The sequence below is a fragment of the Sphaeramia orbicularis genome, chromosome 20, assembly GCF_902148855.1.
Source record: "Sphaeramia orbicularis chromosome 20, fSphaOr1.1, whole genome shotgun sequence".
Taxonomy (NCBI): domain Eukaryota; kingdom Metazoa; phylum Chordata; class Actinopteri; order Kurtiformes; family Apogonidae; genus Sphaeramia; species Sphaeramia orbicularis.
In genome coordinates, this window is record NC_043976.1 from 2,563,059 (window position 1) to 2,588,437 (window position 25,379).

Below are 25,379 nucleotides of genomic sequence, written 5' to 3' on the forward strand. Positions count from 1 at the left end.
TTCCAGATCTGCAGTTTGACACTATTTTAGGATGCATTTTTAAACTCAATACCTATATTAATATATTTCATCACTGCTTTGACTAAAATACGAGAAATTCCTGATCGTATCTTCCACCAATAAATATAAACATCTGACAAACCTGAATGTTTCTGTAACTGATCTGTTAAAATACGTTCAACTCTCTGAAGGTATAATAATAAAATACAACCATTATTATTTCTAGTGTCTAGTTACGTCATTGCAGTAATGGAGGCAAAAAAAACTGAACAAAAAGAAAACCAAACATTAAATGAAGAGGATAAAAGGAAAGGAGGTGAGAAGAGGATGATGGGAGTCCAGTCCAGTCCAGGTGGTTTTATGATATCGGAAGTTCAGTTCAGTCAAAATCAGAAGAAAAAACACATTATTACCGGTTTACATCGACCTGGTAGCTTTTCCTCTTCAATCAGTTGGAGATTTTATGTAAAAGAAAAAAAAAAAAATTAACTTGTCTAATAAAAGAGTTAAAAAAACAAAGCTCACAATAAAATATGTGACTACGAGTCGTCAAAGCAACTAATAAAATATAGAAACAGAACTTTAACACGTAGAAAAGTCTTCTGAGGTATTTCTGGTGTATTGAGGTGATCTGTGGTTCATGAGCAGTATCATTTAACTTATCTTTTTTTTGTCTTTTTTTTTTCAGCTTTTCTCTACTTCCTACTCTTCCTTCTACTGGCGGCAGAACGTACCACGCTCCTTGAACGCACCCCTTCGTACAAAGACAGAGTTGCATGTGTTCAACGCACCGGAAGTAAAATTAAAAAGGAATATACGGAAATATATTCATCTTTGAGTTTGAGTCTTCATCATCATCATCTTCTTCTTCTTCTTCTTCATCATCAGCAGCAGCAGCATCGTAGACATTCACTGTTACATGTATGGCATCACAGGTGGGACACAAAACTAAAACGCACATATAGAAAAAACCTGGTTCCAGTTCCAGTGGCGAACGAACAACGATGACAACGTGAACTGGACTCTTTGCAGCCGGTTTCCAAGGCAACGGAGCCTCAGTTTTGGTCCCGGTTGAAGGAAAAAACAAAAACAGTGAAGGACAAAGAGGTAGGGAGGTAAGCGAGGAGCTGACGGGTGACCTTTGACCTTTAGCTGTGACAAGGAAAGAGTGAAAGGAGCCAAATGAAGCCGAACGGTATCGGCCTGAATGTTTCTTTACATCATTAAATCCCAACATGTCCAGACCAAAGCGCTAAAACTAACATGTGGAAGTGTAATACCACTGATGGCCACTAGATGCTCCCACAGACTTCCACTGAACTTTATATTTAATGGAGTCTCATGGGTTTTATTTGATTCTACATTAAGGAATATTGTCTCCATATTGGTTCTTTGGAGCTGGAAATGACCTTATATGGACAAAAGGGGCAGGGCTGTTAATGCAAACTGATGTTGACAGGATGTTATTAATATTTTCATGGTCAATCGTGTGTTACAGTCTGATTTTATAATAACTTAGTCTTCTTTAACCAGAGTTTACAGGTTTTTCTGGGGTAAAATCAGTTTAACTGTGGCGTCTCAGACTCAGTTCATCCTATTAATGTCCATTTTAAAAGTAGAAACTGAGCTACAAACATCAAACTACAAGACTCCACTAGTTTATATTTAAAAAAAAATGAAAAACAGCATTGAATTGTTGGATAATTGATTAAAAAATCTTGAATAAATCATGGATCAAATAGTGATTTAACACAGCTCATATTTTACATCTCTCTCAGTTCTTGTATAAATTCACCTTAATTCCCAGAATATGTCAACATTTTTCCAGGATCACCACAACTTTTCTCATTGTGATTAATTTGACTTATTTACCTCAAAATATTTGGACTTTTATTCTTAGACAATTCTGTCTTTTATTGCAATGCTTTCACCTTTTTCCTCAAAATAATATACATTTATTCTTGAAATATCATTTATTCCCTGTTTTAAAGGTAGGTTTTATTTCCAGATCTCATCTCGGTAAACTTCTTGTACATCATGTGATTTATTCATTAGCATCATCTACGTGAACGAATGTTAAACCACTAATAATAATGTTTTAAAATGTCTGTATCAGACACTGGGTCTCAGTTCTGTTAGATGTAAAGCCAGTCAAACTCAGAAATCATAAAAACAGATGCTAAATGTGACGTTAGCAAGGCTAGTTAGCTAGCTTCACGCCTTACCCAAAGAGAAAAAGTGAACATTAGCTGGATTCATCAGTGTCCTGTGTATGCTTTATGTCTGTTTTCCATTTAGCCAGCTGCATGAACTAGCGCATTTATTTAGCAGGGATGTGGCTAATGCAGCGTTAGCATCATGACGAAACAGATCGGACAAAAGGGCCTTGACTCGACTAAAATACTAAAAATACTAACAAACTGACAGTATTTGAATGTGAACGTAAAGACAGGTAACTACTGGGATTTATCGACACAAAGAAAGTACAAACCAAAGTGCGTCAGCTGGTTTTGACCTTTTAACATCCATCTGAGTTTAACCTGACCTTTTAGCCACAAATAAGAAACAGAGACACTGAACTGAAGACGAAGTGACATGAAGAGCGGATGTTAAAAGGTCAAACTGAGGTCATGAGTCAGTCGCTTACCTCCGGATAAAACACTATGAGAAAACAATGTTCATCGCATTCAGTAGAAAATCTAAATAAAGACACTCATCACACACTCACACACACTGACCTGAATGCATGAATCACTCTATGCATCATGAGGTCTTGCACCGTTTTTTTTAGGGTAACACTTCCCTATTTGGGCACCGTTACATGTTCAGGACAGCCAATCGGCTTTGAGCACCCTCTGATGAGTCGTCCACTGGCCCCGCCTCCTTCATCGCATCCCGTGGAAACCTCTAAACCTCTCCGACCCCTGTAGACCTGGTTACCTGAGAAGTTTTATTTTGTGACCGACCTACTGCTGCGGTCGCCGACTTGAGTCGGCCAATTGAATCTCTGCATGCAAGACTCCGTTCGCTCCTGGTTCCGGAAAACGATCAGTCTTCAACCTCGACAAAAAAAAAAAAAAAAAAAAAAAACAGCAAAAAAGAAAAGGAAACAAATCAAAGTAAACACTTCCTGGTTGTTTTCCTTCCGTCTGATTTTGGATAAACCCGTTGGATCCGAAGGTTTTTCATGTGAGAACAGAAAAAAAAAAGTCCAAGAGCAGGTAGAAAACAAAACAGTCAGCGTTCGTAACAGTCATGGCGTTCCTACGAAGGTTTTGCAGCATTGTAGTAAAACGAACGTCCGGTGGTTGGTGGTTGTAGGCGGCGCCGCTGCTTGGTGAATGTTTCCCAGGTGGATAAGTCCGGATGGAGGAACACACGACAGAAAACTGTAAAAAATTTGCGAACGTAATGAAAGTCATCGCTGAGGTACCTGGAGATAGAAGAGCATTCACTGAGTCGGAACCTGAATGCGTCGCTGTTTTCCTGTGTCTGGTCGTGTTTGCTGCGTTTTCTTGTAAAACACACGCACACGCGGTTAAAAAAAGACACGTATGACGAAGAGAAGGAAAGAAAACGAGGACATGTGCTGGTAGTCGGTGTCCGAGAGGACGAAGACAGACGACGAAACAAACCGATTCATTAAAAAAAACACAAGTCAGAGAAGGTACAGTAGCAGCTTTCCCGCCGTGTTTCTGCTTTAAGTAGTAAAATTCCACTGAGAAAAACATGATGTGTGTGCGTTTGCGTGTTTTACGGTCGTTCGCCATTTTTGCGACAGAACGACGTAAACAAACTTGAGGAAAACCACGTCTAGTGTCTGTAGGGTCTGGATCTACCTTCTCCCCTTCATATACTGGACTCTTTGGGCGGCAGGTCCACGTTGGTTACCATGGAGACGGGCGCCACCGTGGAGACCAGCAGGGCGTGGTGGAGGTCGGAGGTAGGCGGGGTAAAGAGGCGGCGAATCTGAGAGATCCTCTCCTCCACGCAACCGGCAGAAAGACGAGCCTCAGCGTCGTGATCCCAACACTCCTCGATCGTCTCACACACCTGAGCCAGACCCTGGAGGAGGAGGAGGAGGAGGAGGAGGAGGAGGGAGAGGAGGAGGAAGAGGAGGGAGAGGGAGAGGAGGAGGAGGGAGAGGGAGAGGAGGAGGAAGAGGAGGAGGAGGGAGAGGAAGAGGAGGAGGAAGAGGAGGAGGAAGAGGAGGAGGGGGAGGGAGAGGAGGAGGAAGAGGAGGAGGAGGGAGAGGAGGAGGGAGAGGGAGAGGAGGAGGAAGAGGAGGAGGGAGAGGAGGAGGAAGAGGAGGAGGGAGAGGAGGAGGAAGAGGAGGAGGGAGAGGGAGAGGGAGAGGAGGAGGAGGGAGAGGAGGAGGAAGAGGAGGAGGAGGGAGAGGAGGAGGAAGAGGAGGGAGAGGGAGAGGAGGAGGAAGAGGAGGAGGAGGGAGAGGGAGAGGAGGAGGAAGAGGAGGAGGAGGGAGAGGAAGAGGAGGAGGAAGAGGAGGAGAAAGAGGAGGAGGGAGAGGGAGAGGAGGAGGAAGAGGAGGAGGGAGAGGGAGAGGAGGAGGAAGAGGAGGAGGAGGGAGAGGAGGAGGGAGAGGGAGAGGAGGAGGAAGAGGAGGAGGAAGAGGAGGAGGGAGAGGGACAGGAGGAGGAAGAGGAGGAGGGAGAGGGAGAGGAGGAGGAGGGAGAGGAGGAGGAGGGAGATGAGGAAGAGGAGGAGAAGGAGGAGCAGATAAACAACAGGAAATGTTGCTGATAAATATTAAATTCTTGTTTTTAAACGTCGTCCCCTGAATCAGTGAATATCTAATGTGTGGTTGCCATGGTGACGCCCATCCTTTATATACGCTGTTGCTATAGTGACTCCTGCTCTTTTGTCAGTCAATCACAGACTTTTCCTTCCAGCCAGGTTTGTACATTAACATGTGATTGGGTGATGATGCTCTGAAGTGGGCGGGGCTTGGGGTCTGTTCTGGGGTGGGTGTTAAACTGCGGCGCTTCGGGTGCGAACGCTCACGTTGTGTTTGAGCCACGTGTCTTTGAAGAGCGGCCTCATCTTCTTGTGGACGACCACGTCCTGCAGGTCCTCCAGAGACGGGTGCTGGCCCACCTCCTCCTCGAACGGCAGCATGTACTCGTCCACCGGACCTGAAGGAGAAGAAGAAGAACGCACCGCCGGTTCTACCAGCTGACTCTACTGTGGACAATGTGGGCGTGTTCAGGCGTGTCATGTGACCGTGCGTTACCGTCGGCGGCCTTGCAGCGGGACACCAGCTCCCACAGGACCAGCCCCATGGCGTACATGTCGATACGGAGGAAGGCGTCGCGCTGGAAGTTAATGGCGCCTTCCAAAACCTCAGGCGCCATGTAACGCCTCGTCCCCACCTGCACACACACACACACACACACACAAATGTAACCTGAGCACCTGAACAGGGGTCAGAGGTCAGAGGTCATGGCGGTGGCGGAGAACTCACCTGTCCGTGAGTCTCTCCAGGTGGGATCCCCGGCTCGAAGCGAACGGCGAGGCCGAAGTCGCCGATCACCGCCATGAAGTCCGAACGCACCAGGATGTTCTTACTTTTAAAATCCCTGAAACAGAAACAACGGAACAGTCGTCAAATGTGAATTATGTTCAAGAAGTGGAACAAACAGAGGTTAGAAGTGCACTGTCAGAAGTGGGAGGGGCTCTGTTGGAACTAATGCTGCGTTCAAGGCCGTTTTTTGAACCCGTAAGTCACGGCTTCAAACCATGACTCATGACTTTGTAACGTTCCAGGCAAGTCACACCAAACTGCCTGAGCGCAAGGAATTATGGGAGTTACATGTAAACAAACCAGCATGGCGGACCATACGTTATGATCATTTATAGTCATTTCTATTCCAGAGGTGTTTGTTCTTTGTTTATTTGAGGGAAACAGGAGGAAAAACAGCGCAGAAGGACAGAGCAGCTGTTCTACCTTTGATGTTCTTTGTATATTTTTATACGTATTTGGTTTTAATTTATTCTTGTCCACATTGGACTGAAAACTAACTAACGCTAAAGGAGCTGCTGATTATGCAGAACATTTACAGATAAATAATGTCAGAGAAATACCTTATTTTAATTAGAAAAGCACTCAGAAAGCGCAGACCTCTGCCAATGCACATCAGCCCCCCCCATCACCACCAAAATTTAATAATTTGTTTCTTGTGCCAGTAGTAACATTTCCTGAAAATTACATGAAAATCTGTCCATAACTTTTTGACTTATCTTGCTAACAAACAAACAAACAAACAAACAAACAAACAAACAAACAAACAAACAAACCCTGGCAAACACATCACCTCCTCGGCGGAGGTAATAAACAATCTGCATAAACACCACATCCATGGGGAGGGGCCATTGCTACGTGACGTCAGAGCTCAGAACTGGGAGAACGTGGATCTGGTACGAGTTCACGGGTGGAAGTCCCAGGTCTGACTGAACATTCCAGGTCCAGTTCCAGTGTCAGACCTGGGACTTCCACTCGTGAGCTCGTACCAGATCCATGTTCTCCCAGTTCTGAGCTCTGACGTTAGGTAGCCTGTGACAGAACAGTGGCGCCCCCCTGTGGCTGTGGTGTTCCTGCACTGTTCCTCTGTGGATCCCACAGACCTCCTCCTGCCTGTTCTTTCATCTCTTCTTCAAACCCTCCTGTTCTCTTCATCCGTTTAAATGCATCTGAAAGTTAAATTCATCTGATGGTTGATCCACCTCAGACACAGATTCATGTGAACGTGGAGGATGAAGGTCAAAGTGAAAACTGGGGACTGACCGGTGGGCAATGGCCGGTTTAGGCCCCTCCCCTTTCCGCGGAGGGATGTCTTCGTGGAGATAGGACAAACCGCACGCCATCGACTCGGCGATGTGACACAGCTCCACCCAGCTGACGGCGTTCCCCTTCAGGAAGTCTGCCAGAGAGCCCTGTGGACAGAACCAGGACCAGATTACACACAGAACCAGATTACACACAGAACCAGATTACAGACAGAACCAGATTACACACAGAACCAGGACCAGATTACAGAACCAGGACCAGATTACAGACAGAACCAGATTACAGACAGAACCAGGACCAGATTACACACAGAACCAGATTACACACAGAACCAGGACCAGATTACAGAACCAGGACCAGATTACAGACAGAACCAGATTACAGACAGAACCAGGACCAGATTACACACAGAACCAGATTACACACAGAACCAGGACCAGATTACAGAACCAGGACCAGATTACACACAGAACCAGATTACACACAGAACCAGGACCAGATTACAGAACCAGGACCAGATTACAGACAGAACCAGATTACAGACAGAACCAGGACCAGATTACACACAGAACCAGATTACACACAGAACCAGGACCAGATTACACACAGAACCAGGACCAGAACCAGATTACACACAGAACCAGGACCAGATTACACACAGAACCAGATTACAGACAGAACCAGGACCAGATTACACACAGAACCAGGACCAGATTACACACAGAACCAGGACCAGAACCAGATTACACACAGAACCAGGACCAGATTACACACAGAACCAGATTACAGACAGAACCAGGACCAGATTACACACAGAACCAGGACCAGATTACAGACAGAACCAGATTACAGACAGAACCAGGACCAGATTACAGAACCAGGACCAGATTACAGACAGAACCAGATTACATACAGAACCAGGACCAGATTACACACAGAACCAGATTACAGACAGAACCAGGACCAGATTACACACAGAACCAGGACCAGAACCAGATTACACACAGAACCAGATTACACACAGAACCAGGACCAGATTACAGACAGAACCAGGACCAGATTACAGACAGAACCAGGACCAGAACCAGATTACAGACAGAACCAGGACCAGATTACACACAGAACCAGGACCAGATTACAGACAGAACCAGATTACACACAGAACCAGGACCAGAACCAGATTACACACAGAACCAGGACCAGATTACACACAGAACCAGATTACAGACAGAACCAGGACCAGATTACACACAGAACCAGGACCAGATTACAGACAGAACCAGATTACACACAGAACCAGGACCAGATTACAGACAGAACCAGGACCAGATTACACACAGAACCAGATTACACACAGAACCAGATTACACACAGAACCAGATTACAGACAGAACCAGGACCAGATTACAGAACCAGGACCAGATTACAGACAGAACCAGATTACATACAGAACCAGGACCAGATTACAGAACCAGGACCAGATTACAGACAGAACCAGATTACATACAGAACCAGGACCAGATTACACACAGAACCAGATTACAGACAGAACCAGGACCAGATTACACACAGAACCAGGACCAGATTACAGACAGAACCAGATTACAGACAGAACCAGGACCAGATTACAGACAGAACCAGATTACAGACAGAACCAGGACCAGATTACAGACAGAACCAGATTACAGACAGAACCAGGACCAGATTACAGACAGAACCAGATTACACACAGAACCAGGACCAGATTACAGACAGAACCAGATTACAGACAGAACCAGAACCCAACCCACTGTATGAGGCAGCGAGCCACACACCTGTGATTTCCAGGGTTAATTTTACAAAAGTACTGGGAAAAAAATGGTGCAGGTCTTGCTCAAAGTTGTGCTAATTATCAATATATTCTTCTTTGACCTTGTTAGGCCTAATTTGGGCTAAATCCACCTGGGTTCTTCTGTGAAACTGGTCCTAAAAACAGGACATGAGGCTAAAAATTCAACCCAGATGTAGACGAATGTTCTGAAGCAGGTTTGGAAAAACTTTGGGTCGATTTGAAAAAGAAATACTTACGGAGATAAAAGAGAAAGTATTTTTCAGATAAAACACATTTTTATATTATTTTACATTATATTTCAAACATAAATCCACATGTAACATGATCAAAAGGACATGAAAATTACACACTACTATTTATTGGAATATCTCTTTACTCTCTCACAGGTGCAATTTGGGAATTAAACTAATTATTCAAGGCAGAGTGTTTGACAAAAATGACCGCTGTTGAAAAATAATTTGTGATTTATTAGTGTTTAAATGCACAGATTCTGTATGTAACACCGGTGGACACGATGGGTTCCAAACCTGGAATGAGACTGATGTGATGGCCCTGACCAGTGGTTTGCCTGCTACTGTTTAGTGTCTCTGTTCCAGAGGATTGGCTCCATCTGGTGCTACTGTGGAGGACGTGGTCTGGTGACTGGGAGGTGTGGCTGACGGAAGACTGCAAACGAGCCACACCTGGGTGGAAACACATAGAAGCCAGGCTTCCTCTGCTTTCTCTCTCTCTCTCCTTCCCTCCCTCCCACAGCTGTCAGCCATGGTTTGGCCGCATGTCTTTCTAAAATAAAGAATATTCATTCTTTGAAGGTAAAACAACCGTGTGGTCTCTCCCATGTGCTGTTGTGGCCTAAACGAGCTGGCCAGAACAAATGAGGGCTCGTCCAAACAAAAACTAGCTGGTTATTGTTTCGTTAGGTGGTCTGAGTGCTTCATTTAGTGGATTGCCTGCACACTGTTTGCTGTGCTTCATTGTTGGAGCTGTTTTGGTCTCTGGTAAGTGTGAAATGAATGTTTTTTGCTTGTTTTGGACACCAACCCTGTGGTTTTTTCAAGCCTGTTTTAAATGTGATAATGGTAAGTGGTCTTGGTTTATGTGCACTATGGACAGAAGTCCCTGTTAGGCTGTAGGGCACTGTCCACTAGGGACTGTATCCACTGGTTTCACCTTAGGCGGTGGGAAAGTGGGCAGAGCAGTTGTCTTGGGGGCACATCCGCTGCGGCAGGGGGGGTCGCCATTTAATGGTTGCTTTCTGGGCTGACTCATTGATTGTATACAATTTTGATTCCAGTCAATGCAGTGCGCAAGTACCCATCACAAGTACCACATGAAGACTAGGGTGGAGTTTTAGGTACGTTTTTTGTTAGGCAGTTAGGGGGAGTTTTCTGTCAAGGGCAACGTGGACCCAAGTGCAAATAAAGTTGTTTGTTTTCTGTGTTATTGTTGGTTTCTTGGTGCACATTATGTCGACTGAACACAGGAATCCTTTGATTGCAGAGTTTTTGCAACAAGCTTCTCATAGCACATTATCTCAGTTTGCAAAGGCAGATTTGGCAGATTTAGCTGTGCATTTGGGGTGGAAGAAGCCTGAGCAGGTTCCAAAACAGGCTGAGCTGAGGGTTATTGTAGAGGGCCTGGCAGTGTCAGGTGGTATTTTGGAGCTTCAGCACAGTAAAGTTCCTGATGTAAAGGTTCCAGAGGTTATTGAGAATCTATCGTTTGATCAGTATATGCAGCTGGAAAGAGAAAAGGCAAATATGGAGAGGGAGAGATTTCAGTTTCTTCTTGAGCAGGAAAGAATAAAAGCAGAGCAGGCACAGAAAACCAGGGAGGCAGAGGTAGAAGTAGCTTTGGAAAGGGAAAGGCTAAAGCTGGAGTTGGTAAGAGAGGGGAAAGCTAGGGAGTTTGTCCTTGGCTCTGGGTCATCACCACAAGCTCCTCTAGGTGGAGCAGGTTTTGATGTTGCTGGTAATTTGTGTTTGTTGCCTAAGTTTAATGAGAGGGATCCAGATCCCTTCGTTGCATTGTTTGTTGGGGTTGCAGATAGCAGAGGTTGGCCTGATGCTGATCGGACTTTAATGCTGCAGTGTGTTTTCACAGGCAGGGCTCAGGAAGCATGTTCTGCCCTTAGTCCTGTAGACAGTGTGGATTATGGTACGGTAAAGGCTGCAGTACTTAAAGCTTACAAATGAGTCCCTGAGGCGTACAGGCTCAGATTTAGGAGCTGGAAAAGGGGCCTGTTGTGGCAACACTGATGCCAAACCCACATGTGTGGATTAGAAAAACCACTAGGATCCACACATTGAACCCAGTGTCTGTATTTAGAGTCTGTAGAAGAGCATTTACTCGTTTACACATCTGATGCACTGACACCAAGAGAGATTTAATGTCCATATTTGGGTCCTATTTTGGACCCAGGATTTGATTATAAATTCATTAATTATGGGATGGATCAGAGCAAGAGGATAATTTTTTGTGCATTTCTCTGAGGTCCTCATTAGGTCCATCCTGGGGGGAAATCTGTCTACATTTACCTTTAATTATTGGGTCTGAAAAGATGGAAAAGTAACAGATACTAAAATAAACCCAGTTTCAGACAAACACCCCAAAAATAAATAAATAAATAAATAAATAAATATATACACACACACACACACACACACAGGGTGGGGAAGCAAAATGTTCAATATTTTGAGGCAGGGATTGAAAGACAGTGTATGACCAATTAGTTTATTGAAAGTCATGAGAATTTATTTGCCACAAGAAAATGTTCATAATAGAAAATGTTTTTATTCTATGTGTCCTCCTTCTTTCTCAATAACTGCCTTCACACGCTTCCTGAAACTTGTGCAAGTGTTCCTCAAATATTGGGGTGACAACTTCTCCCATTCTTCTTTAATAGTATCTTCCAGACTTTCTGGTAATAGTTTTGCTCATAGTCATTCTCTTCTTTCCATTATAAACAGTCTTTATGGACACTCCAACTATTTTTGAAATCTCCTTTGGTGTGACGAGTGCATTCAGCAAATCACACACTCTTTGACGTTTGCTTTCCTGATTACTCATATGGGCAAAAGTTTCTGAAAAGGTATGGATAATAGTGTTAGGTATGATTATGACATCAGTATATGTTTGGTTTCAAAACAACTGACGTAGTGTCTGCTGAGAAAAAACAACTACATGTTCAGTGTACATTTTGCTTCCCCACCCTGTATATGCACACACACACACACACACACACTTCACACACTTTTTAATACACTTTGTTTTAGTTTTTTTGACACACCCTGTTTTTGTTTTGTGTTTTTTACACACCCTGTTCTTCCATTTCTGCCTAAAATACTGACCAAACCAGGACCTGAACATGGACGTCACACCTCCTTCTCCTCGGTTCCTCACCCTTTCATGGAACTCTGTGATGAGCCAAAGCTCCGCCTCCAGGTGACTCCCTCGTCTCTCGGCTCCGATGTACCTCAGGATGTTGTCGTGTCTCATGCCCGATGTGGTGAACACGGCGCGCTCGTTCTCCCACGAGTCTTTGTTCTGTGGGAGGAGAAGAGGAGGCGTGTTAGCGGAGGTCAGACCTGGAGGATGGTGGTGGACCGGCTGATGCTTCCAACCTGGACGGGGAAGATCTTGACGGCCACGCATTCATTCATCATCTGAGCCTTCCAGACGCAGCCGAAGCGCCCCCTGGCTTTCACCTCCAGTAACTGCAGAGGCTTCAGACCGAGCAGAGGAGACGAGGGCGGAGCTCCAGGATCCTGAGGATGAAGAGGAGGCGGGGCTTAATGGAAGAGGTACATGAGGTACAAAATACAAGTACCTCGTGTATTTAATGTACAGGAGTGGTACTACATACATACATACATACATACAGTATCTGTGCATGCATTCATCTACAACATGTTTGAACCATGGGATGTAACAGATTTAGCTTCAAAACAATGTTTGTTTTTTAATTATTAACTCTTCATTTACTGTATTCAAGTCAGTCACCTGATAAATGTTACTTATTTTTCTTTTAGATCAAATAAACTCATTAAAAACAGTGTTTGATTTTGAATAATTATTGTTATTGGTCACATCACATGACATTTAACACTAAAACAGAAAAGAGCATAAATAAGTAACTGACACTATTTCACATATTTAGCAGAAAACATCACAACTCACATCATTAAGTCATGTTGAATTTTACATCTTCTATTTAATTTCTGAACAGTGTGAATATAAAGTGAGTTTACAGTGCCATCACACTACCACAGGAGGGCGCCACAGCTCCATGTGTTCAGTCTGGTTTCATTCAACCGTTCACACTCAAGTCACATGATCGTATCTAAGGCGCGTACAGTCGTATCTAAGGCACGTACAGTCGTATCTAAGGCGCGTACAGTCGTATCTAAGGCGCGTACAGTCGTATCTAAGGCGCATACACTTGTATCTAAGGCACGTACAGTCGTATCTAAGGCGTGAACAGGGTGGGGAAGCAAAATGTACAATATTTTGAGGCAGGGATTGAAAGACAGTGTATGACCAATTAGTTTATTGAAAGTCATGAGAATTTATTTGCCACAAGAAAATGTCCATAATAGAAAATGTTTTTATTCTATGTGTCCTCCTTCTTTCTCAATAACTGCCTTCACACGCTTCCTGAAACTTGCGCAAGTGTTCCTCAAATATTGGGGTGACAACTTCTCCCATTCTTCTTTAATAGTATCTTCCAGACTTTCTGGTAATAGTTTTGCTCATAGTCATTCTCTTCTTTCCATTATAAACAGTCTTTATGGACACTCCAACTATTTTTGAAATCTCCTTTTGTGTGACGAGTGCATTCAGCAAATCACACACTCTTTGACGTTTGCTTTCTTGATTACTCATATGGGCAAAAGTTTGTGAAAAGGTATGGATAATAGTGTTAGGTATGATTATGACATCAGTATATGTTTGGGTTCAAAACAACTGACGTAGTGTCTGCTGAGAAAAAACAACTAAATGTTCATTGTACATTTGGCTTCCCCACCCTGTACAGTCGTATCTAAGGTGCATACAGTTGTATCTAAGGCACGTACAGTCGTATCTAAGGCACGTACAGTCGTATCTAAGGCGTGTGCAGTTGTATCTAAGGTGCGTACAGTCGTATCTAAGGCGTGTACAGTCGTATCTAAGGCACGTACAGTCGTATCTAAGGCGTGTACAGTTGTATCTAAGGCACGTACAGTCGTATCTAAGGCGTGTACAGTTGTATCTAAGGCACGTACAGTCGTATCTAAGGCGTGTACAGTTGTATCTAAGGTGTGTACAGTCGTATCTAAGGCACGTACAGTCGTATCTAAGGCATGTACAGTCGTATGTAAGGCGTGTACAGTTGTATCTAAGGTGCGTACAGTCGTATCTAAGGCACGTACAGTTGTATCTAAGGCATGTACAGTTGTATCTAAGGCACGTACAGTCGTATCTAAGGCACGTACAGTTGTATCTAAGGCGTGTACAGTTGTATCTAAGGCACGTACAATCGTATCTAAGGCACGTACAGTTGTATCTAAGGCACGTACAGCTGTATCTAAGGCGTGTACAGTTGTATCTAAGGCGTGTACAGTTGTATCTAATGCGCGTACAGTCGTATCTATGGCGTGTACAGTTGTATCTAAGGCACATACAGTCATATCTAAGGCACGTACAGTTGTATCTAAGGCGTGTACAGTCGTATCTAAGGCACATACAGTCATATCTAAGGCACGTACAGTTGTATCTATGGCGTGTACAGTCGTATCTAAGGCACATACAGTCATATCTAAGGCACGTACAGTTGTATCTAAGGTGTGTACAGTCGTATCTAAGGCGTGTACAGTTGTATCTAAGGCATGTACAGTCGTATCTAAGGCGTGTACAGTTGTATCTAAGGTGCGTACAGTCGTATCTAAGGCACGTACAGTTGTATCTAAGGCATGTACAGTTGTATCTAAGGCACGTACAGTCGTATCTAAGGCACGTACAGTTGTATCTAAGGCGTGTACAGTTGTATCTAAGGCACGTACAATCGTATCTAAGGCACGTACAGTTGTATCTAAGGCACGTACAGCTGTATCTAAGGCGTGTACAGTTGTATCTAAGGCGTGTACAGTTGTATCTAATGCGCGTACAGTCGTATCTATGGCGTGTACAGTTGTATCTAAGGCACATACAGTCATATCTAAGGCACGTACAGTTGTATCTAAGGCGTGTACAGTCGTATCTAAGGCACATACAGTCATATCTAAGGCACGTACAGTTGTATCTATGGCGTGTACAGTCGTATCTAAGGCACATACAGTCATATCTAAGGCACGTACAGTTGTATCTAAGGCGTGTACAGTCGTGCTCATACCTCGATGATGTCCACGTGTCCGTATGGCGGTTTGCGGTGGCGGTACATCCAGACGGCCGTGAGCAGAGCCAGAAACAGTATGGTGACAGGAAGTAGGCAGTACACCAACACGTTTAACACGCCGACGCTGGGGGGCGGGCCTTTGATCACTGACACAAACACACACAATTAACACAACGTCAACACAAATGACACAACGACTGAAGGACGACTACACTCACGAGGTCCGGTGGCGTCCGGCAGGTGGGTGAAGCGCTCGTTGCAGAAGTTTCCTTCACAGCAGCAGAAGAAAACCTGCGGACTCTCCTCCGTCGCCACGCACTCCTGCCTGAAACCAAAACAGAGGACACGCCCCCGTCAGAGGAAACACCGCCTCCACCTCCGTCTGCAGCTCTAAACCCAGCGCCAATGGTCACATGTTCTGCCTTCAGGATGTCAGATCCTGTGCGTGGAACGACGCTCCTCTCACCATCGGAGTTAAAACCCCCGAGAGGCAGAGAGAGAGCGCCTGTCAATCAAACAGCGCTGTTATCTGACCTACATAGACGTTATTTTTGACTGAGGGAAAACGGGTCGAGTTGAATGAAAAAACAGACACAAGTAGAAGCACCGATTCACAAAACTAAAGGCCTTTATGCTCTATGTTAACGCTTTATCGGGCAAGTGACTATTTTTGGTAATTTCTGCACACATTACAAAACAGTGACAGTAACAGTTCCAGTGAGGACAGTGAGTCCCCGATCGGAGGTCCAAGGTGGTCTCCAGGGTCTGTGAGGTCCAAACTAATGTAAGGAATGATGTTGGGCCTTAAAGGCTCATATGTGTCTAAACCCTCTGTTCTTAGTCTGGGCTTCATTTCTTTGTGCATTTGGACCCTAATAGTTCAGACAGTTTGAATGTGAACCCTCCAGCTGCTGCAGAACTATCCTTATATTTATTTGGGCAAAAATCCAGTGGATTTCTCCAACCTGTTTGAATTACCTCTACCAAGGAAGGACAGAGGAAATGTTTTCATTGGGGTTTGTCTGTTTGTCTGTTAGCAAGGTAACTCAAAAAGTTATGAAAATCAGAAAAAGTTGATACTGGTACAAGGAACAAATTATTAAATTTTGGTGGTGATCGGGGGGGGGCTGATCTGCCTTGGTGGAGCTCTCCAGGTGCTTTGCTAGTTCCCTCTTAATTAGTTCCATCCAAATGTTCAGTCCAACATTTCTCCAGTATTTCTCCATAATTGTTTGTCGTCATCAGCAGTTGGAGTCCAGACTGAAAATCTGTCCAAATTTGGAGCCCATTACCTCAAATGTTCAGTTGTTGGTTGAACGGGACAGAGCAGCACAGCCAATAACCTGGAGGGGGCGGGGCCTTAAGTGGCTCATGTGCATTTAAAGGGCCAGCTCCAAACCACCTTTGTGGTGTCACTAGTCAGAAATAGGGTTGAAGATGGACCTGTGGAGTTGAATGAATGAAGAATTCAGACCCAAGCAGAGCATTTTAGGGATGTCCAGATCCTATCTACAGATCGGTATTGGCTGCCGATCTGGCATTTTTTAGAAGATCGGATCAGATTTAGTCACGAGATCGGGCCAGTCCAGACCTGGTTCTGGGGTAAACACCGGTCCTGCCCCCTTAAATTAAAGTTTCCGAAGGTAGAGGAAAAGAAAATTAGCTGCACAACAGCGGGAGGTTTAGAGGAATTAGTGAAACGCCTACAAATTTCACTTTCACTTTAACATGATGTGTGAGTTGGGTTTTTTTCAACCTGTGGGGCTTTTGTGGAATTATTTGACCCAACCCAACCTGCCCTGCAAATAAACTGACATTCTTTTGACCCGCCCCAACCTGACCCCGCGAGTAACCCGTTGATCTGTGCATCACTAACATACGGCACTGAACGCACCCCATATAACACCTGGACGGACCTGTCCATAGACCGGCTACAGCAGCGGTAAACATATGGTCCACAGGCCAAAACCAGCCCACCAAAGGTTCTAATTTGTCCCACAGTCTGAATTTGAAAAGTGTAAAAATGATACTAAAGTTATTAAGAGTCAAAGGTGTCCGAGTCGTTTTAGTTCAGGTTCCACATTCAGCCCAACTGGGATCTACAGTCAAATAATAGAATAATAACCTGTAGATAATGACTTTAAATTTATATGAAAAATTTCATTGTAAAAGTCGGTATTGGATCGGTATCAGATCGGTATCGGCAAAACTAATCCTAAAAAAAATCGGATCAGAAGCAAAAAAATCCAGATCGGGACATCACTAATTTACAGTTTCTGTCGACCACAGGGAAATGTTGGAAAATGAAGAATTCTATTGAAAAAAGACAAATATCACTGCTTTAAGCAGACGCCGGTCAGAACCTGTGTGAACGGAACCTGGACCTTCTGTTTTTTCAGGTTCTTCTACTCTAGTACGTGTTCTTCTACTGACCCTACATGAACCTGAACCTGGACCTCCACAGTCACCCTCTGAAACCACCCCAACCCTGAATGTTGTGAATGGCTCAGTACCGGTCGTAGCAGTTGAAGTCGTCCAACCAGCAGCCCTTCTTCACCAGCTCGATGGAACCCGAGGTGTTCCTCCAGGAGGCGTAGCAGTGCGAGCGTTTGTCCGTCTCGCCCTCGCAGCGCTCCACGCCGCTCTGGTTGGTCTTCTCAATCTCGAAGTTGACGTTGTAGTACAAACACTCCCTGGTGTCGGCTTCGCCATGGCTCAGTCCTAAAGGCACAACGGAGATGGAAGATATGGACCAGGATTATGAAAACCTAAAAACTAAAGCACAACAAAACAAAACCTGGATCTGAAACATCGACATCAAGCACACAGGCTTAAAGAAATAAAACCTGCATTGAACTGAAAGTGTCTTTGACCATACTGTTGTCTTATGTCTTTTATATTTTCATCATTCACGTTGTTTTCATCTTTTACTAAGTTTGATCTTTTATGTTTTCATCATTTGCGTGTTTTTTTTTTATTATTTTTTTTTACAATATTTTCATCTTTTACGATACTTTCTTTTTGCGTCTTTTATATTTTAATCTTGTGCGATATTTTCATCATTCATGTCGTTTTCATCTTTTACAAAGTTTGATCTTTTACAATACTTTCATTTGCGTGTTTTTTTTTTACAATAATTTCATCTTTTACGATGCTTTCTTATGTCTTTGTATTTTAACCTTTTACAATATTTTTATCATTCAAATCGTTTTCATCTCTTACAAAGTTTGACCTTCACGATATTTTCATCATTCACGTCATTTTCATCATTCATGTCGTTTTCATCTTTTACGATATTTTCATCATTCACGTCATTTTCATCTTTTACAAAGTTTGATCTTTTACGATATTTTCATCATTTACATTGTTTTATTCTTTTAGAACATTTTCATCTTTTATGGTATTTGCATCTTTTATGCTAGTTTTGTCATTTAGAATATTTTTGCCTTAAACCTTTTGACATATTAACCTTTTATATTATTACCTGGCATCTTTAACGATACTTTCCTCTTATGTCTTTTACGACATTTTAATATTTTGTGATATTATCACCTAGCATCTTTTACATAATTTTCATCTTTTACGAAATTTTCCTCTTACATCTATGACGATGTATTTTTTTCTATTGAAGAGTAAGACAAGTGACTTAAATGTGCATTTTTCATCCAGTAAATGTGATAAAACCAGTGAAAACTTTCCAAACAGATCAGAATCAGGGACGTTTGTGTCCAGCTGTGGAATCACTGCTCAACAGCGCCCCCTAGAACAGTCCCATTATTCAGAGTCCGACCTTAAACCCAACAGACTGGGCTAGTTTTGGTCGGTTTTTACCGTTGTCTTCCGTTAATCCCACAGAATTCAGTGACTTTTTCAGCAAAATGTGTCATTAAATGAACACACAAAGGTGCAGACGGTAATGACCAGTGGTCGATCATTTTAGAAGAACTCCACATTCTCCTCTTTCTACATAGTGACGCCTGTAGCTTTGCCTGGTGTCCATGGCAACAGCAGCTGAGGCTCATGGGTAATGTAGTATTTACAGTCATCTGTCATTTCTGTCACTTTCCAGACGTTCAGAATCAGTGGACTCTGCTGCAGATTCAACCTCATTCCTTCACATATGGAGACGTAAAGACGAAGTGAACACATGCAGGAAGTGCCAGATGTGACCTCTGACCTCCACCGGCTCATGAGGATGAGGTAACAGAGGCTCCTCCCACCGACAGCAACCACCGTTTAAAAAAAAAACAAAACATAAAATAACCACCTGAGTCTGAAGATGAGATGGAAACAGATGAAAGTAAAACTGGACAAATCCATGAGGAGGAGGAAGAGGAGAAGAGGAGGAAGGAGGAGAGGATGAAGATGAAGGAGGAGGAGGAAGAGGAGGAGAAGATGATGAAAAAGGAGGAGATGATGAAGAGGGGGAAAGAGGAGGAGGAGGAGATGATGAAGGAAGATGAGATGCAGGAGGAGATGATCAAGAAAGAGGAGGAGGTGAAGATGAAGAAGGAGAAAAAGGAGAGGATGAAGAGGGAGGAGATGAAGAAAATGAAGAGGGAGGAGGAAGAGAAGATAATGAAAAAGGAGATGATGAAGAGGGGGAAGGAGGAGAAGATGAAGAGGGAGGATGAGGACAGGATGAAGATGAAGATTTAGGAGGAGTTGAAGAGGGGGAAGGAGGAGGTGGAGAAGGAGATTAAGATGATGACGACCAAGAACAAAGAAAAAGAGGATGAAGAACACAGAGACGCAGTAAATGTAGAACTCGACACAATAGAAGAAGAAGAGTTGGAGGTAAAAGGAGGAGCAGATGTTGGACTAGAAACAGAAGAAGAAGAAAAAGAGAAGAAGATCTGAAAGAAACATGAAGAACGAGTTAAAGGAGGAGATGCAGAAGTGGATTCAGAATCAGAAAAATCTGGAGGAAAACGTAGAAACAGAAAGAACAGATGTAGACGTAGATATAAAAGAAGAGGATACAAAAAGTACGTAGATGACGTCAGTGTCGATATTTATGTATTAGTATTTTATATTTATATGGAAGATTTATTGGTTAAAGAGAAATAACAAAATGAAAATTAAAGCTGCAAGCAGCATTGGGCGGGACCTCGCACTGGGCGATCCGCCTCCCATACGTTCCGCCTCCCCTACGTTCCGTCTTCTGTACATTCCGCCTCCTGTGAATTCCGCCTCTTGTGCATTCCGCCCCCGTGCGTTCCGCCTCCCATACGTTCCGCCTCTTGTGCAAGTTTCAGGAAGCGTGTGAAGGCAGTTATTGAGAAAGAAGGAGGACACATAGAATAAAAACATTTTCTATTATGGACATTTTCTTGTGGCAAATAAATTCTCATGACTTTCAATAAACTAATTGGTCATACACTGTCTTTCAATCCCTGCCTCAAAATATTGTACATTTTGTTTCCCCGCCCTGTATATATATATATATATATATATATATATATATATATACACATATATATACATATATATATATATATATATATATATATATATATATATATATATATATATAACAGGGTTTTACTTTGAAAGGCAATTTTCTGACTTCCTCTTGGACACAGCTCATAGCGTCCTCCTATTTCTTGTAGTGCTGATGTAACGAACGTTTTGTCATTGGTTTCATGTCTTTCGGACATTCCTGCTGCCGCTATGGCGGTTTCTGTGTTTTTTGTCATAGGTGGCACTAGAGAGCCCATTTTGGCACCTACGGGGTTAATTTTTGCATTTTATCAAATTTTTCGTCGGACCTGACATATGTGCCAAATTTGGTGAGTTTTGGAGCATGTTTAGGGGTCAGAATCCAGTTCAAAGTGGCGGACAGAAAAGAATAAAAAAAAACAAAAAACAACAGGAGCCTTGGCTTCTGACTAAAACTGTATTGTGTGTGTGTGTGTGTGTGTGTGTATGTGTGTGTGTGTGTGTGTGTGCACGCTTGTGGGTGTGTGTGTTTTTGTGTGTGTGTGTTTGTGTGTCTGTTTGTGTGTGTGTCTGTTTGTGTGTGTGTGTGTGTGTGTGTGCACGCTTGTGGGTGTGTGTGTTTTTGTGTGTGTGTTTGTGTGTCTGTTTGTGTGTGTGTCTGTTTGTGTGTGTGTGTGTGTGTACCATTCCCATTTTTATCATATCTTCATTTTTATTCAGCTTTTATTCAGATATAATTTTTGACATACATATGTTTCTTATGCAGTTTTCATATTTTTTCTGTCTTGTTCAAATGTTCTTGTGTGCAGACAGTTTGTCAGTGAAGTTTCTTGTCATGTTTTCAGTCACACTAGGAGTCGGACTGTGTGTTCATGGTACCACAGCACCACCTGCTGGTTTCACTGTATGCATTCCACAGGAAAAGATTCAGCCAATCAGCTTCCAGCTTCTGTTTCCCCGTCAGTCTCCTCATCGGTGTCGAATTACGAAACAGAGACAAAGCTCAGAGTCTGTGGCAGAAGGAGTCTGCCTGAATTTGCAGAAACAAACTGCGATTTATCCATAACGGTACATCCAATCTGAAAAATTCTTGGACTAGAAGCAAGCACACAGACTCCTGAGCTTATTTAATGAATAATTTTAGTCATAAGAGACTGAACTGAATAAGCAGTGAGGGTGGAAAGCACCTGGTCTTTGGAATTCCTGGAAAATAGAATACATGCCGAGGCAGATTGCCAACTTCCTGTTGGATTTAGCTCATGAGTGTGAGTGTATGATTTTTTGGGCTCGATGAGACCAACATTTTGGCGTTGGTTTCATGTCTGTACGACATTCCTACTGGCCACTAGGGGCAATTTTGTATGCATAGGTGGCGCTACAGAGTCCATTTTGGCACCTAAGGGGTTAATTTTGATATTGTATGAAAGTATTCACCAGACATGACATATGTGCCAAGTTTGGTGAGTTTCTGAGCATGCTGAGGGGGTCAAATGGCAGGTTAAAGCCAAAAAAGCAGAAAAACTAACAGTATTTTATAAATCCATAACTGTACATCCTATCTCAAAAATTTTTGCACGGGAGAGCTGGGGTGATTTTTCTGAACGTATGGGTATATAATATGTGGGGAAAAGTCGAAATTGAAAAATTAGTGCCAAACATCGCATTTTTCCGAACTTATAAAAAAAATAACTAAGACATTAATTCGAAATTTGTGAAGACAGTTTTTTGAGAAGGGTTCACTCTATCTTTTGGTGCTATTTAGAAGCCAATATGACAAACTGGCTCATACTAGTTTTAAGTTGAGGGTTTTACTTTGAAAGGCAATTTGCCGACTTCCTGTTGGAGTTAGCTCTCAGCGCCCACTGGAACATTTGTAGTGCTCGATGTAAGGAACATTTTGGCATTGGTTTCATGTCTTTCGGACATTCCTGCTGGCCGCTATGGTGGTTTCTGTGTTTTTTGACATAGGTGGCCCTAGAGAGCCCATTTTGGCACCTACGGGGTTAATTTTAGCATTTTATCCAATTTTTCACCGGACCTGACATACGTGCCAAATTTGGTGAGTTTTCGAGCATGTTTAGGGGGTCAAAATCCAGTTCAAAGTGGCGTCGGGAAAATAATAATAAAAAACGAACGAAAAACAACAGGGGCCTTGGCTTCTGGTAAGTCCACTCACTGTGTGAGTGGACCTGCCCTCTCGGCTCGGTCCCTAATAAAAACAAACAAACATCAGCATCAGATAAGAAGGGCAAGAGCTGTAGATCTGGAAAAAGTAGAAGAAACAGGAACTATAGAAAGAGAAGAGGTAGAAGAAAAAACAGCCAAACATACAGGAAAGGTTCAAGTAGAAACATAGATGTAGAAGAAGTAGAGCAGGTCCAAGAAAAAGCATGGACGTAGACGTGGATCTGAAAGAGGAGGCGTAGAAGTAGAACACGTAGATAGGAAACAGAAGTGGAAGTAAACAGAAGTAGGAGACTTAGAATGGACCCGTCTGAGGACGAGTGGAAACTCTGAAGCAGGTTTGGCAGCGTTTACCACAACAGATGTTCCAGGCAATCTGTGCATTAACCGTCACCATGGCAACGCAAATGTGGGCTGAATCACCGACGAGACCCCCCCCCCCCCCCACGATACTACAACACATGAACACACGAGGCTGAAGGACGTCCAGGTTATTGATTATCGATCAGATACAAACGGAGACGCAAACAGAATGGACGACGGAATCTGAACGAACAGATGTTGAAGAAAAAAGAAGAAACCGACAGAAAAGACCCAGAACGAGGTCAGACGGTGAAGAAACGAGGAAAAGTAGAGAATGTGACGGATTTTAACCATTATTGGTCAATATCACAAATAAAGGTTTCAGTTCAAGTCACAGATACTGAGTTGATGACGTTAACGATCAACATTAATAAGCAGAAGAAGACATAGAACTAGAACCAGAGGAACAGTTAGAGAAGGATGTACAGAAGCAAAAGCAGACGTAGAACTAGAACCAGAGGAACAGTTAGAGAAGGATGTACAGAAACAAAAGCAGACGTAGAACTAGAACCAGAGGAACAGTTAGAGAAGGATGTACAGAAACAAAAGCAGACGTAGAACTAGAACCAGAGGAACAGTTAGAGAAGGATGTACAGAAACAAAAGCAGACGTAGAACTAGAACCAGAGGAACAGTTAGAGAAGGATGTACAGAAACAAAAGCAGACGTAGAACTAGAACCAGAGGAACAGTTAGAGAAGGATGTACAGAAACAAAAGCAGACGTAGAACTAGAACCAGAGGAACAGTTAGAGAAGGATGTACAGAAACAAAAGCAGACGTAGAACTAGAACCAGAGGAACAGTTAGAGAAGGATGTACAGAAACAAAAGCAGACGTAGAACTAGAACCAGAGGAACAGTTAGAGAAGGATGTACAGAAACAAAAGCAGACGTAGAACTAGAACCAGAGGAACAGTTAGAGAAGGATGTACAGAAACAAAGCAGACGTAGAACTAGAACCAGAGGAACAGTTAGAGAAGGATGTACAGAAACAAAAGCAGACGTAGAACTAGAACCAGAGGAACAGTTAGAGAAGGATGTACAGAAACAAAAGCAGACGTAGAACTAGAACCAGAGGAACAGTTAGAGAAGGATGTACAGAAACAAAAGCAGACGTAGAACTAGAACCAGAGGAACAGTTAGAGAAGGATGTACAGAAACAAAGCAGACGTAGAACTAGAACCAGAGGAACAGTTAGAGAAGGATGTACAGAAACAAAAGCAGACGTAGAACTAGAACCAGAGGAACAGTTAGAGAAGGATGTACAGAAACAAAGCAGACGTAGAACTAGAACCAGAGGAACAGTTAGAGAAGGATGTACAGAAACAAAAGCAGACGTAGAACTAGAACCAGAGGAACAGTTAGAGAAGGATGTACAGAAACAAAAGCAGACGTAGAACTAGAACCAGAGGAACAGTTAGAGAAGGATGTACAGAAACAAAAGCAGATGTAGAACTAGAACCAGAGGAACAGTTAGAGAAGGATGTACAGAAACAAAGCAGACGTAGAACTAGAACCAGAGGAACAGTTAGAGAAGGATGTACAGAAACAAAGCAGACGTAGAACTAGAACCAGAGGAACAGTTAGAGAAGGATGTACAGAAACAAAGCAGACGTAGAACTAGAACCAGAGGAACAGTTAGAGAAGGATGTACAGACACAAAAGCAGACGTAGAACTAGAACCAGAGGAACAGTTAGAGAAGGATGTACAGAAACAAAGCAGACGTAGAACTAGAACCAGAGGAACAGTTAGAGAAGGATGTACAGACACAAAGCAGACGTAGAACTAGAACCAGAGGAACAGTTAGAGAAGGATGTACAGAAACAAAGCAGACGTAGAACTAGAACCAGAGGAACAGTTAGAGAAGGATGTACAGAAACAAAGCAGACGTAGAACTAGAACCAGAGGAACAGTTAGAGAAGGATGTACAGAAACAAAGCAGACGTAGAACTAGAACCAGAGGAACAGTTAGAGAAGGATGTACAGAAACAAAGCAGACGTAGAACTAGAACCAGAGGAACAGTTAGAGAAGGATGTACAGAAACAAAGCAGACGTAGAACTAGAACCAGAGGAACAGTTAGAGAAGGATGTACAGAAACAAAGCAGACGTAGAACTAGAACCAGAGGAACAGTTAGAGAAGGATGTACAGAAACAAAGCAGACGTAGAACTAGAAGATGCAGAACAGGGAAGACAAACGCACTGTAGTTCAGGTTCTACATTCAGCCCAATATGATCTAAAGTGGATCAAAACCAAAACCAGTCAAATAAGAACAGAATAACAACTACAAAGGCTTTAGTGCAAAAAATAACATTAAATTATGAAAATATTTACATTTACAAACTATCCAAACAAAAAAAGATGTGAAAAACCTGAAAAAA

General features: G+C 43.0%; 1 protein-coding gene across 1 annotated transcript in view; it reads right to left on the minus strand.

Moving 5' to 3' along the window:
* Positions 1-2,780: 2,780 nt before the first annotated feature.
* LOC115411489 (activin receptor type-2B-like) overlaps positions 2,781-25,379 on the minus strand; it is a 51,022-nt gene continuing 28,423 nt past the window's right edge. The window contains exons 2-11 of the mRNA XM_030123655.1: positions 17,523-17,730; positions 15,228-15,334; positions 15,007-15,155; positions 12,260-12,403; positions 12,039-12,182; positions 6,803-6,951; positions 5,483-5,597; positions 5,252-5,390; positions 5,023-5,153; positions 2,781-4,065 (exon numbers count right to left, since the gene is read on the minus strand). Of these exons, the coding sequence (XP_029979515.1) occupies positions 3,850-4,065; positions 5,023-5,153; positions 5,252-5,390; positions 5,483-5,597; positions 6,803-6,951; positions 12,039-12,182; positions 12,260-12,403; positions 15,007-15,155; positions 15,228-15,334; positions 17,523-17,730 (1,502 nt within the window). The 3' untranslated portion in view covers positions 2,781-3,849. The remainder of the gene's footprint in view (positions 4,066-5,022; positions 5,154-5,251; positions 5,391-5,482; positions 5,598-6,802; positions 6,952-12,038; positions 12,183-12,259; positions 12,404-15,006; positions 15,156-15,227; positions 15,335-17,522; positions 17,731-25,379) is intronic.